Source organism: Trachemys scripta, chromosome 4 (assembly GCF_013100865.1).
Source record: "Trachemys scripta elegans isolate TJP31775 chromosome 4, CAS_Tse_1.0, whole genome shotgun sequence".
NCBI lineage: Eukaryota > Metazoa > Chordata > Testudines > Emydidae > Trachemys > Trachemys scripta.
The window spans coordinates 83,602,802-83,618,371 of record NC_048301.1 but is presented as its reverse complement, the minus strand read 5'-3'; the positions used below and the strand labels follow the sequence as shown (position 1 = coordinate 83,618,371).

General features: G+C 40.6%; 1 protein-coding gene across 1 annotated transcript in view; it reads right to left on the bottom strand.

The window, feature by feature from the left end:
* The window catches only part of NAV2 (neuron navigator 2), a gene marked incomplete in the record, with an annotated part of 642,501 nt that extends 628,395 nt beyond the window's left edge, over window positions 1-14,106 (bottom strand). Inside the window, 1 exon segment of the mRNA XM_034769789.1 lies at window positions 13,672-14,106. Coding sequence (XP_034625680.1) covers window positions 13,672-13,746 — 75 coding nt within the window.
* Window positions 14,107-15,570: the final 1,464 nt, after the last annotated feature.

The following is a 15,570-nucleotide window of genomic DNA, read 5'->3' as shown; positions in this document are numbered from 1 at the left end:
TTTGAAGGTACCTGTTAAAATGTGCACTCTCCTCTAGTTGGTGTCAGTAACAGTTAAAATACCTAGGACCAGATACTGAGGTATTGAGCACCCATTTTATACTGCATAGTTAGAGGATTTTTTTGTAAAGCAAACTTAACTAGCCACTGTACATCCCCTCAGTACACAGGAAAGGGGGGCATGGGCAAGATAGCCCTTACTGTTGCCATTCCATCCCCTCAGAGCAGTTAACAACTGGTGCAAGATTAGGGCAATCCTCAAACTCTCCTAACTTACACCCCAGGACTGGCCCTCCCCACAGCTCTAGGACACCAGGGGAATGCAAAGGTGAGCACTACCCCACTTCTGCACACACTGCAGACTTACACTGTGCTGCCCCTCAGATTTTCAGATTTGATATTTTTAACACTTTATTTTTGAAACAATGATTTGAAATATTTACCAAGAAGAAATTGTTATTTGGACCAAAAAAATGGAAAGTTGTACCAAACTTGTAGCCATATGTGCCTTCCCGTTGATGTAGTGGCAGAGCCAAAAGGATTATTTACTAAATTCTCAGAGTGGCAGGACGCTGATTTTTATTTCCTTTTCAGATGGTTATTTTCTGGTTTGAGGACAGCTACTGGTTTGTTCTAATACATGTCAAAGGTGCTTAGAGCAATCATACACTTTTCCCTGCTGTTGGTATGGTGGGAGCAAGATCTTGGAGATGGTGCAATAGGAGTACTCCCTTGAGAAACTAAGTCTGGTAGCTGTACAACCATTTACTGTGATAATTCTAATCTTCATACGCTATGTAGAGTCAGGTGAATCCAAAATTGGATATGAGACTACCAACAAGCAAGTGGGTACTGCAAGAACCAACATTCCATCCTACGAGTCTGTACTGTTGCAATGACTTGGTGAGGCTTTTGAGGGCCCTGTGCTTCCACAGGTGCCATCTTTGGCTAACATATAAACCAAAGGTACAGACCACTTTGCTAACAACAATACCTAGTTCTTATATAGCACTTCCCCATCAGCAGATCTCAAATTGCCTTACAAAGGAGGTCAGTATTACTCCCCCTTTTTACAGATGGTGAAACTGATGTGTGGAGATGAAGTGACTTATCCAAGGTCACCCAGCAGACCAGAGCCATTGTCAGTAATGAAGCCCAGGTCTCAAGTCCCAGTCCACTAGGCCCCATCGCCTCTAGCATTTAAACATACTGTACTGCATTCAAAGTTCATCTCATCTGACGTTGAGGAGTGTGAAAATACATGGTCTACGAACCTAAATCCCCATCCCCTACTAGCTGATATACTCATGACATACGAGTTTAAATGAGAAGGCATCTGTGTGCTTTTTTCCAGTTGATAAATATTTATGAGGAGGCTTTATTCCAATACATATATACTACAGCTAATCTTCCTTTTCTTTACTCAAGCATCTTTAAAAAGTATTTTGAGAACAGAATACTGCTGCTACGGACTTTCAGCTCTAGAAATCAGCACACTATTTGAAATGATGCTTATCAAGTTTTGGAAGGCTTAGACTCAAATTCCTTCAAATATGAATTTTAATCCAACCAACCAGAAACCACAGGCTTGCAAATGCTTCAGCCATGTTACAGAGAGGTCTAACGTGACACATGTGACAATCAGGGCCAACGAGAGGTGGGGGAAGCCGGTACAGATTACTGGGGCCCGGCAGTCTAGAAGGGGGTCCGGCTTCCCCACCCACTCCTCGGCCCTGTTTAGCCAGTGCGCCCTTGCTGAGGGGCCTGAAAAAAAAAATTCACCGGGGCCCGAACCCGCTCTCCGCAGCCCTGGTGACAATACAGTACACGTGATATTAATGCAGGTGCTGCAATAAATAGTCAGAACCTGAAAAAATGTGGGGTTTTTAATTGAACACCAGTAGAGGTATTTACGATACATTTTGCATTTACTGGCACATGAGCAGGCAGCCAAATTCACATTAAGCACCATTTCATGTAACTAACAAATGTCACTCCTTTCTAATGTTTCTCTTTAATGGCTCTTGTACCAGGTCTGTAACACCAGCGGATGGATAAGGACCAAATATTGAGTGTACAAAACAACATCCCCCTTGTTTTTTCCAACCTTCGTGCAGCTAGATGACAGGTGTGCATGTGCATATGGTCACGCAACCCCTTCCTAGGGACTCCAGTTGTGACTTACTTTTTCTTATTTGAAGGCTACTTTTTAGTCTGTTATCCAACGTGTCCACAGGATTCATATGGAGGTGGCGGGAGGGGGAGAAAGAATTAATGACACTGCTACTCGGACCACTTGTCAAGCTCTTTGTTTAACAAATGCAGCTAATTTTTCCAGCTGACACTGTCCAGTTTTGTAGACTGCAAGCTACAGGGCAGGGACTGTCTTAGTATTTGAGTCCTGTCCATTGCTGACCACTTTTTTTTTTTTTTTAAGAACTAAAAAAGTAGTAAAGAGTTTAATTCAGCCCCCAGAAAAAGTGGCACACCCAGATATAATGCAACCTGATATAACACGAATTTGGATATAACACAGTAAAGCAGCGCTCCGGGGGAGGAGGGGGCGCGCTGCGCACTCCAGCAGATCAAACCAAGTTCGATAGAATGTGGTTTCACCTATAACGCAGTAAGATTTTTTGGCTCCCGAGGACAGCGTTCTATCGAGGTAGAGGTGTACTTAGACACTGATTAACACCGTGTAAGAGCCTGTTCTAAAGACTATTGAAGTCCATGAGAGTCTAACTTCATGCATATGCACACTCCCATTGATTTCAGTGGGACTACTTAAGTACTCTTCTGAATCAGGCCCCAAATTCCTATATAGATTAGAACAGAGGTTCTCAAACTGTGGGTCAGGACCCTAAAGTGGGTCGCAATGCCGTTTTAAAGAGATCATCAGGGCTGGCTTAGACTTGCTGGAGCCCAGGGCTGAAGCTGAAGCCCAAGCCCGGCTGCCTGAGGCTCGAGCCCTTGAGCTTCAGCCCTGGGTGGTGGGGTTCAGGTTACAGATTTCAGAAGTAGAATCTTCCTAATCCATAAGGAAGAGGATTATCACAATACTGAATCTGACGCAGTGTTCACAAATGTGGTAGCGTCAAATATATACTGTGTGTGAGAGGGAATACAGTGAAGGAACAGAAGACATTCGCATGGCAGATTAAGATGTAGATACATCAAGATAACAGAGGCAACTCTAGCCATCTGTTTAAGTCTTCAGAGGTACATTGTTTACCCCAAACATACCCTCCATTTTAGTGAAAATCTGAGAGTCCTTGCTGTCATCACAATCCAGAATTGTGAAACCCTTAAAGCAGATTTATTTAAATAAATAATTAAGCCTAGAGCCAGCTGAATGCTTACAGCACTTTGATTTCTACCCATGTCTACCTGTGAATGAGACAAAATAAATTCTTTGCTAAAACCCATCATGGATTAGGCAACTTAGTACAGTAGGATATTGTGGAAACACTTTTTCCTTAATGCAATTCCTCCTTTAGTGGCAAGGTCTGGAAAAAAAAGCTGCCCACACCAGAGCATGCCATTATCAGCATTGATATACAATAGCATCAAGAGATATCTAAGCATCGCATCCTGTCAGCAATCCGTGGGAGTCACAACTTAAGAAAATGGCATAGTACTGAATGCCACAAGCACAGGGCCAATTTCATCTCTTCCCTCAGAAATAAGGGTAAAAGGGATCTCTGAAGGAAATTTAAGTGAAGACCCCCCTCACTGAGTTCCCTCATCATTGGAGAGTAGGGGTTTCCCCTACGGAAAATATATTGTAAGCCCCACCCATACAAACCTGTTGATTCCCAGAGACCTGAGGAGCTCTGGGGGGAAAAAAAAAAATCACAAGAGGTCCCAAGTGTCTATGGTGGCTTGGTGCTGGTGGTTCTCTCATCAGGTTCATTGGCTCTCAGCAGAGAAAGACTACCTGTGACCTACTTTGGGAGACTTGGCTTGAGGGAAAAGTGCTGCAGAAAAAAAGGTAATACAGCCTTAGGTTGCATTATCCTTCCTGACCAAATTCTGCAAGGGCCAAGGAGAGGATGGTGGAGATGGTGCTGCTCTGCATATAAGTCTTCGGGGTGGGGGTGGGGAAAGGGATAAGGCAGGCCTCTGTTTTCCCTTACTCCAGTGTAAATCTGCAGCCTCTCCAGTGAGTTACTTCAAAGTTAAACCAGTGAAACCTTGAGCAGCCTTTGGTGGATAAAAGAAGTACCACATATCTGTAATAACCTTGGTTTAATCACAGATTTCTGCAACATCCCATATACGCTTCTAGCCATGATATCCCTTTGTAAGAAGCTAGAACGCAAATTATATTTATATCTCCCTATTGTATATATAGTTTCTCTTCTCACAGCCCTTGCTGCATATTTTCATCTGCATACAGCAACCTACTCTATGTTTTACAGTGTAACAAGATGCATGTTACAACAAGGATGTTTATAAATACCAAAGACACATTATTACCGGTTTTACAGAGACTCAAAGGTTTAATGTACAACTGTAGTTTGTTTGAATTTATAGGCTACATTAGGAAGCGCCGATCCAGTACTCTAGGTGACTTGAGCATAGGATAAAAATGCAATCATAATAAACCCAGCCTCCCCCAAACTAGAAGATAGCCTGCCAAAGAGAAAAAAGTTAGACATCCAGGCCCTAAAAATACTCCCCCCGCCCCCCAAATGTTCCCATTGTGGCCCTTCCTTCCCAAAAAGGCCTTGAAAAATGGGCTGTGCAGCATGCCCTGAAAATAATCATTATCTCAGAGGCTATATCCCTTCCCCACCCTTCCCTCCTTTGCAGGAATATCAAACCACGTGAGGGACATCAGGGATATCAAACAGATTTCAAGGCAGAGACACAGACAGTTGGTGTCTAGCTGCCCAATATGAATTACACTAGCTATCTAAATCTTGAGGAATTTAATATTATGGTCTATATGTTATAGTATAGGACTATTCGCTTGCAGCCAGAGGCTATCCATTTGCATGATAATCGCAGTACTCTTCCAAAGAGGTGCAAAGGAAATCAACACAGTAATGGAGTTACATGTAACATCTGAGAGTCACACTTGGAGATTTTTTTCATTTAACAAAAAGATTTTTCTTTCTACTGTCTATTTAGGTCAACATTGGAATAGAAAAGGAAACAAAAAGCTGGCAGACAATAGGAAACAATAATTAGGGTTCAGTTCTGTAATCCTTACTTACACAAGGAGTCCCATTTAGGGTGGCCAGATGTCCCGATTTTATAGGGACAGTCCCGATTTTTGGGTCTTTTTCTTATACAGGCTCCTATTACCCCCCACCCTCTGTCCCGATTTTTCACATTTGCTGTTTGGTCACCCTAGTCCCATTGGACTTAAGTTGGACTGCTTGCATGAGTAAGGGCTGCAGGACAGGATCAGGCTCTTAAATTGTGCATCAGAGAGCATATTTTTTTAAATGGCACAGCAAACATTTTACTGCACACCAAACAAGGGTGCACTGAACTGGGAAAATATTTTGTATTTCACTTCAAAAGGTGGCTATAATCAACACAAGCTTCACTGACATGAGAGGAAGGATGGGAGAGATGTTTCATTACTGGGAAGTGACACGCTCACATGACACACACACGCATCCAATAATATGTTGCAAACTGATAAGTGGGGAGAAACCTTTACGGCTTTTAGGCCAAGAACAAATAATTTGTTATGAGGGTAATATTCCATACTTTATAACACAAACTTTGTACTCAACTAGCCGTGCTTTCTTTATCACTAGATGTGTTTATATACATAATTCTTATTTCGTAGTTTCTCTCTTTTTCCTAGCCTATGCTTTTGTTCCCAATACCTGCAAGTGGCAGGTTGCTAGGGCCTGATCCAGGAAACCCTTATTTACACAAGTGACTAACCACAGGATGTGCCAGATTAGACCCTTAATGGGGGACAATCATGGTCAGTACCTCAGAAAGAAGTGAAGTGAACCGAACTCTAACCTTATAGCAGTCTGAAGCAGGAGTGAGGTAGTAAGTTTAAACACTCAGTTAAAGAGTAGAATCCTCTGCAGTGAGGAAACTGTCTGCAGTCTGCAAGGGCACAACGCAAGATGAACAACCTGAAGGGTACCAGGGTGGATTACACACAGCATCTTGTTGTTTATAAGAAGGGGGGGGGGGGGGGAGGGAAATCAAGATATAGGAGCCTTAAAAAAAACAAAACAAAACAAAACAAAAAAAAACACACACACACACACACCCACCCACCACCACCACCACCTCTGGAGAAACAAACAATGAATGTTATGTCTCAGTTCTAATTAAAAGCACATTAAAAATCAGAAACAGCTGCACCTCTGATTCCAATCATAGACCTTTCATTTCACTATTTAGCCCTAGTCTACCTAAAATTTAGATCACTCAGGAGTGTGAATTTTTCATACCCATGAGTGATGATGTTAAACCAACCTAGCCTCTAGATACTCCCAGGAGAATTCCGTGCCACTGCATGTTCAGAATTCATGCGCCTCCCCCCAGCAGGTTCCCCCCGCCCCCCAAGAGAAAATACATTCTGCTGGGGAGACACTGCACTTACACCCACCAGGGGCTGCTGAGGCACCAAAACAGAAGGCAAGTGGGGTAGGATAGGAGCAGGAAGCTGAGGAGAGGGGAAAGGGAGGAGGAGAGGGTGCATTCCTCACAGCATGCTGCCTGTGGGGCCAGGTCAAGAGGCACAGGATGCGGTGGGGGATGGACAGAGCAGGGCACCGGGGGCTGCTGAGGGGTCACAGACGAGGATTCAGAAGGGCTAGTGGGGTGATAGACTGGGGGACTGGAGTGGGGGTTGAATGGGAGCAGGGGTATAGGGCCACATGGGGGTGGGATGGAGATTTGCTTGACTGAATGGGAAGCTAGGGGGTCAACCAAGGTCTGCATAGGAGAGACTCCCCCAACTCCCTAACAATCCATCCCCATCCCAAAATAACCTGTGCCATACTTCTCCCACCCACCCAACAACCCTCCAGGTTCCCTCCCAGCAATTACTTCCCTCTTCCTCAGCTCCTCCATTACCCTTGACTCCCTCAAAGCTTTGCACTGCTTCTGAGGGGTGCAGGAAATCCGTTTCTGTATTGTAGTTTAAATGAATTACTCAAAAGTTCTGTATTAATATGCCTAGTAAAGAATTGATTTGTCCAGAAACAAACCCCACACCATTTCCTGAATCTTTTTTTGTTGTCCATATTGTTACAGACAGACATACTGGCCAACAGGTATTTTGAAATAAATTCAAATCAATTGAAGTATTTTTTTTAGTTTGACAAATAAAATATGCAGAATTTTAAAATATTATGCACAGAATTTTTAACTTTTTTGGTGCACAATTCCCCCAGGAGTATCCAGCACAGAAAAGGCTAGGTCAATGGGCCTATCAACCACATGCAGAGGTGGGTTTTACATTGCTGTAGGTAGCCCCCTTCTCTGTTGATATAGGAAGCTACATCTGTGCTGCTGTAGCACCCACAGCATAGACATGCCCTGAAAAACTCACTTTCAATCACAGAATATCAGGGTTGGAATGGACCTCAGGAGGTCATCTAGTCCAACCCCCTGCTCAAAACAGGAGCAATCCCCAGATTTTTACCCCAGTTCCCTAAATGGCCCCCTCAAGGATTGAGCTCACAACCTTGGATTTAGCAGGCCAATGCTCAAACCATTGAGCTATCCCTCCCCTCAAAGGCAAGCAAAGGAAATGGTATTTTACACAAAGTATCGCTTGCCACAGGCTGAATCTCACAGAATCAGATAGCCTGGCTGGATTTTGAGATGGGCTAGATAACTGTGTGACTATTAATATTCATAAATGTGCAAGATAAAATAAGGATATTCTTCCCCACATACAACACAACTGGCTGGGTACATTATGTTGTTGGCTGTTTTTTCTGCCCACCACCATCACCACCTTCCTCTGAAGTATCAGATATTGATCAAGGCCACAGGCAGTATACCAGACCAGAGGACCATCAGTCAGATCTGCTATAGCAAATCTACAATACAGTCTTAATCTTCCAAAAGGAGAGAAGGAAATCCAGCTGCCTACACATTATACAGACAAACATTCATGAGCAGAAGAGTTCTCATGGTAGAAACTGATTTAGAGGCTGATCGCATGAGATGCTTAACAACCTTAGTTCCATGACTTCATAGTGTTAAAGCATCCTCAGGACCAGTACCATTCATGCCTAAATTGTTTCTTTTTCATTTTGTACAGTTTCACTTAAAGCTGCATTTGTATCTCTGCACCTTGTCAGTTTCTTCCCAAGAGATACATTTCCAGTGGCATGCTAAGGTTTTTGGAATCAAACCACTGGGAGAATTCCCGCCCCCCCCCCCCCCATTTCTTCTGATTAAAATCAGTCTAGTCTGAGAGCATATCACAATTTCTCCCCTGTGCCCTGGACTTCAGTAAAGAAAAGATCCACAACTGGACACTCTGCTAAAATTGTGCATTAAGTCACATTAAATAAAAGATACTACAGATACTTACATGAAGCTATTTAGAGTACTACAGCATGTAATGTCATGTTTCATGCTTGTTTTATTATTTCTTTAGTACTTAACTACAGTAATTAGCCTTTGTTTATTAATTCCTCTCTTTCTCTGCAAAACTCTTTAGTGTCGTCTTCTGATGTAGGCTTTGAACCACCAGCATATGCAGATTACTGTTGACCTGGCCATTAATCTTACCCTTATTCTTTTGACTTTTCAAAAAGCACTTAAGTGACTTAGGAGCACACATCTCACTGTAATCAGTGGGAGGTCACTTGGGTGCTTTTGAAAATCCTAACCTAAAACTCTAGATCATCTCCTTGGTAAGGGAAAGAATTTCTGGATATTGAACCCCTTTTCTGATATCCTGAGAGGTAGAAGTAAGCTGCTCATAAAAGTTTGAATATTAAGCTTCCACTTTGATGCATGAGCATCAAAGTAATCTTAAGAGACACTGTTATACATGCCTTATTCACTTAAAAGCAACAGAATGTATAAGTAACAATCAAGCTGACCAAGTCTGAATTTGAGAAAGAAAAAGAAAGCAGAACACAAAAAGCTCCTTTTACTTTACAGGTAATTATTGTAATAAAAAAAATATTGAACTGAGAGCATTCCATTCTGACTTCAGCATAGACAAGATTGAACAATGTACTTCTCAAGTGCATCAAATCCTACTTTAACTGCTTTTAACATGCAAGGCCTGATCCTCTATTGGTATCAACTGGCATAGTCAGTATCCATTAAAGATATGAGATTATATACCAGGTGAGGATCCAGCCTATTCTTTTCTAAAGCAAAAACACAAATGTTGGAATTGGTCAACTGCTATAACAGAAACATGGTATCTTATCATTCACAATACGTAAGTGTTATATTTGCAAATATAACATTGTATATGAGATTTAAACATGGATTTTTTTCATCCAAGAAAAATTATACAAGGTTAAAGCCTGACCCTAACTCATCATAGTGGTCTTCTCTCACCCAATGTAAGGTTGCATGACTGGATCCTTAATAAAACAGAAACCCTGTTTTACAGGCTACATGAGATTACTTTCCAAAATTGCCAGAACAGATTTCTAAACATCCACTTCTGCACCACTGAGTGAATGTGTTTTGCTACTTATTTTACTAGGACAGAAACAGGCCAAAGCAGAGGATAAAGGTGCATATCTTGATTAAACAGCCTCTAGAACCCAGGTTGTGTATGCCAACCTGTATCTTGCTGGATTGATTTCTATCTGGTTCATTTTCCAGTAGAACCACAATAAGACAGTGTCCTTACACTAGCACACCACACGACAGCTTTCTACTTTTGCATAAAAGCAACTCTTGTTGCACTCTAGAAGTGGCTACACTTCAGTGCTTCCACACTGGCTCAGCTTTGCAGTATTTGCAAAGTAATTTAAGATCTCAGCATAAAAAAAAAATCCATTGTGTAAACCTGACGTTCAGCCATCCACCCAACAGATCTAACCACACACCTTAAAGCGCTCAAGCTATAAATTAATACTTGTGGGAGTATTTATGCTCATGAAACTAGCTTTAATTGATGGTAAGGTAGTGGTCATGTACCATAGATTTGCTTGATAATACAGACGAAACAACCCAGGGTGTGAAAAAAAATGCATAAAACCCCCATACCATATGAAACCAGCCATGCATATCACGAAGAATGTTTAAGAAGAAGAACTGGGAGGAAAGCTATGCATCAAATCCATCACATTATAATGAAATATTTCAAGCCTGCTTTTAATGTAGACTTAAACTGATTAAGGGCTTGTTTACCCCTGCAGTTCTTACATATTCATTCAGTCAAAAGTAAGGACGAGAAGGAAAGTTTTCTTGTAAGTAAAATAACTAAATGAGTCTGGGTTTTTATCAGACAATGCGCTTTAGCAAAGTAAGCAACTGATTTCTGAGTCAAATTGGAGCATACATACAAGTAGGGAAAAATCTTCAATTTATTTTTCAAGTCTGAATTAAATTGATGATTGGCGATAAAGTTAAATCAGTTTTAATCATCGAATCAAGGTCCATTTATTCAAAGATAAGAGAATGGTAAAAGTTTCAGAGAAACCACTCCTTTGTCACCACTTCCAGGTATACTGAAAATCCGTGCTTGTTTACAATATTCCATATCTGTCAGAACAAAAAGCTATTAAATCTGAATGAGAACTCGGGAGAGGGAGAAAATCAATCCAAGAGACATTCCCCTTCACTGGTCAATAGTTGTGTGTCACGGAAAATTTACGCCTTCCATCTGTACAGGTTAAAATGGATAATTATTGAACTGAACAATATTTACCTAACTAGATTAAAAATTGCTCCGGAGCATTTGCTCTATAGTGATTTCTCCACAGCACCTTCTTCAGAAAAAATCAACTCTGAATTTACTAATGATAGCTAAATGGACATCTGTAACTGGTATCAAACCAATAACCTGAAAACAAACTTCAAAACAGAACCCAGTGTAAAGCATTTGTTTTGGTCATAAAGAGGACCAAATCCTGCTCACTACTCTCACAAATAGTTCCACTGGCTCATGAGTAAATATAGGTTTTTAAAGCTGATCCACTTTTACCCTTAATTTAAGAGTTACATGGGATTTAGCAATCTAATTCTCACTAAAGCCAATGAAACTGTTGTGGCTAAATCCAGTGTGACTCTGAACGTTATTAGCGTCAATCCCATTCTAATTTTGTCTGGGAAGCTAGTCAATTGACAACTGAAAAGAACCTGCTCCCATCAAATTGAATGGGGACTAGGACAGCACCTGGATTTTTATGACTTTTGGAAGATTAATTCAAAACAAAAAACAAACAGAAGACGGGAAACTGAGAATTGAAGTAAAGCACTCTAATAAAATTAGATGCCCAGTAATTTGGCTACAAAAAAGGCAGAAAGGAAATAACAAATTCAAGCCTAGTCTTCAGTGTTCCTTATTTTGCTTATGCAATATAGGTCATCCAAAAGAACTTATAAACACATACACATTAATATGTTTCCCATTGTTGTCTGAAGAATGCTAAAAAGGATGTCATCCTTTAGTGCTGATAAAAATTCAGAGTTTCAAAGACAGGAAAGTATTCGATTTTCCTGATTTAAAATGAGTTTGGCTTTATTTTTTCCTATTCCTGCCTGATTTTAATGATCAAATCTGTACTGTACAAGTCTAATTTTCAATGCTCCTTGATCAGATGCACAATATTCTAAGCCTCATTTTCAAGGATTCTGGATTTACCATACATGAGAAATTGCATGGGAGAATATTTTTATTCACATCCACAATAGAAAGATTCCAGATTCTCTCTCAGTAAACATAAATCTGAGCAAAGTTTTTGCAAGTAACCTTTCCCTAGAAAATTCAATAGGAAATGAAATTTAATACTCTATTAAGACTTGTTTTGCAAACAGAAGTGAGAGAGAGAGAGAGAGAGAGAGAGAGATCACCCAAGCGTGAAGAGTCATTAAAATGGATCTTACATATATCATTATAAATTTAATAATCTCCATGAAGGCTAGCGTTCAAGTTAAAATGGATGTCAGCTAAGCATGACCAATTGATGTTATCCCAGCTGCCACTGAGCCTCACTTGGGGTTACATTATATTTTCAGAAGCCCCATATTACATGTGCACCAAACACCCAGCACCAAGAACAGATGGGAGATGTAGGCTTCTATACCTATCAGCGAAGACAGACAATCATAACTGCTTATTAATTTTGATGTAACAGAACAATTAGAATATACCTTTGTGTCACAGGTCCCAAATGTTTCCCCATTAGGGCTTGTATATAGCACTGATGTACATTTCAAAAAAATATTAACAGCCTCCTAGAAACGAAGTCAAGAGAGGGATTTTCTTTCAACCCTTATTGATTTATCTCAGTCCCAGAATGCTTCCTTGAAAATAGGAGAGGGAGGATCTTGTCAGCTTTACAGTTAATAGATCGAACTGAGTGCATTAAAATCCATTCAGGGCTTCTTCTGGGTTCCTTAAATGTGTTATTTCTGGCTAACAAAAGAGATGCATTTTTATCTAGTTTCTGAACGCTCCTTGGCCTGGCTTGTTTTCTAAAAACAAATCACTTTTATTCTTTGACAGACCCAGTAAAATAATATACCGGCTCCTCCCCAAATCAGTTGGCCTTGCTGAAATGGTAAAATAGTTGGTCAGTTTTCAGCTCTCATATTTCAACATAAATAAATAAATAAATAAAGTCATGTTAAAGCATTGCTGAAAGAGCTGCCCACAGAAACCAGAATACGTAATATTTTCTTTCACCAACCAAATCCTCATTAGAAAATATAAAATGATTTATACAACAGACTTGATAAGTTTAACAATTTGTTTAACTTCTTGTTGTCTTCACACAACAACTTGAAACCCCCAGTTGCTCCCAGACTATCAGTTTGCCAGAGATGGTGGTTGTGTTTAGGTGTATTTAATATGCAGTAGCTATTCAAATTATTAAATAATGCCATGCTACCTTAACACACATTTCAAGAAACACTCTAGTATGAGCTAGAGAACTGCTGGTCAACATTGATACATATTGTTGTGGTGTTTTTCATCAAAATGATGTCTGTTGACTGAAATCTATTGTGCATTATAAAATGCATGTTGGTCTCAGAATGATAGGCAGGGAACAGTATAATAATCTTCAGAATCTTTTAGTTCAGTGGCCAAAAATCACAAGAAAGCCTGAAGAGTTATAGCCATTTAAAAGGTAAATTGTAAAAGTAAAAAGAAACAAATACAATAAATCAGCCTGACTTTATAAAGCAGGTGTCACCATATCTCATTTATACTATCAACCACTCCAGGATAGCAGTCTCTTAATAAAAAGCTCCCCCCCCCCCCCTAGTCTTTATCCATGAATAAGGGAAGATGGGATACAATGAATGAAATAAAGACCTGAGGATCTTTTTCAGCCCTTTACTCCCCATGCAGCAACAAGTCCAGAAAAGCCAGAACTATTTTATACTCTGAGCTTGCCCACAGCTGGCTAAACAATGGAAAACAGTAACAATGGATACAAAAATTATAAATTGCACTTGAGCTCCCTGAATCATGCCCAGCAATTTAAGCACAAAATGCCACTGGTGAAGTCTTGTCACCTACCCTTTTTTGATCTTCCAGTCCATGCGTCACAGGTTTTCTTTTCTGATGTTGACTAGATTCAGATCCAGGTTCCATTTCCCAGTTAGAAATATTCCTTGAGTCTCCTTAAGTGTTCCCTCAAAATCCACAGTATGAACAAATACCAATGAAAAAACAAGAGAATTCCTTCAAATCTCTTCCCCGTTTCTTATCCTTTCAAAAATTTTGTTAGCCATCACTGCTTATTATCTTAACAAGCAGGCATTCTGAGAACCTAAACATCCTATTTTAGCTCAGATGTAGAATTCCATTTATGTGCCTCATAGAGGGATGGCAGAGCTGAATCCATATCCAGTAGTTTGTGCCACATTATTGCTTCATCAGCACCCTTTTCATTGCATTTTTAGCATGGATAATTCATATGTCAATAAAGGTATAAATGTGCATTTAATCCACTGTGTTGATATCATCAGCATCCCGCTCTTGGACCACCTTCCTCCCATAAATCACTGTAAATGCTTCACAATGATAACTGCCTTTTGCAAATCTTGCAGGTGTTAATTACGTCAAATCATCCATGCACAGTCATCATCTTCTTCCACATAGTCAAACAAATGCCTAAAAGAAGAAATCATATTTTACCCATGCGATAAACATATAGCTCCTGATGTTCTTCAGTCACACCAGGAGCTGCAAAGTCAAAATTGAGGTGTAATCATAGTATTTTGTACATACGTAACCACTTCATTTGAGCATCTCAAAGTTCTTTACAAACATTAATGGCTATTTAATGCCTTTGGGGCTTGTTGTATTAAGAACCACTAGGTGTCTACAGTATTCCTAAGGTGCCTGTCATAGTAGGTACTTGACCTACTGAGGACTAGAAAAACTAACTAGGCCAAATCCTTCATACTCTTACTACTGGACCTAAAGCCTGATTCATTAGTGGCCTATGGCTCTTTGCACAGAGAGCCTCTTCACCAGGTTCAACAACAATTTTGTGACATCCCCACAAAAGCTCATGAGTAAGAATGTATGGGAGGAGGGGGGGGGAGGGAGAGAGGACAGGTGAGAGGAAGAAACAGGCGGATCAAAAGTAGAAAGGAGTGTGGCAGGGGTGATCTTGTGGGAGTGGGGAAGGATGAAGGCACAAGACAATGACAGTAGGGTAGTGTAAGTTACAGGGGACTGAATGCTCACCTCTGAAAACAGAAAGCCTCATTTCTGTCCCTGTACCATTAGGATCGGTGCATGCATGAAGTGTCCAGCTAAATCAGTAGGCCACTCATGCCAGTGAGAACTATATTTGGTAATAAGTGTTTATAGGCTCATGCCCTATCTCACAAAAATATATCTGTGTGGCTCACTGACATCACCAGTTTGTATCCATCCCAAGAAACTCTTGAGTGAGAGCAATAACCAGCTAATTGCTGTTCAGTGGTCTGAATATGAACTTGAAATGAATTTGGTGCTGTCAATCCAGTTCCAAGTGGAAGAGCATCCACATCACACAGACCTACACCACAAACAGAACTCCTTGGCAGTCTCAATACATACATCAAGGACCGAACCTAGATTGGTGAACTGCCCTTAGAGCCCTAGAGGTGATCCCTGCCCATAAAGCACAAAAGGCATTCTGGTGAAGCTAACACTGCTGCTGTCCATTCCATACCTTCCTGGGAATAACAGAGGATTTGGTTCTCCTTCACATAAACCATTACAAAAATATCCCTGCCCCAAATGTGGTAAGCCACAGACTAGTGATTAAAGGGAATGTTATAAAACACAGAATGGAAGGAATTTTCAGTAGCTAATAGGTGATGCCAATCACTAGACTAGCAATTGAGCCACCAAAAAACACAAATGGACTCAAACTTACAGTAATTTCAGGAGAAAGGCCAGTCTCAGGAAGAAATGCTT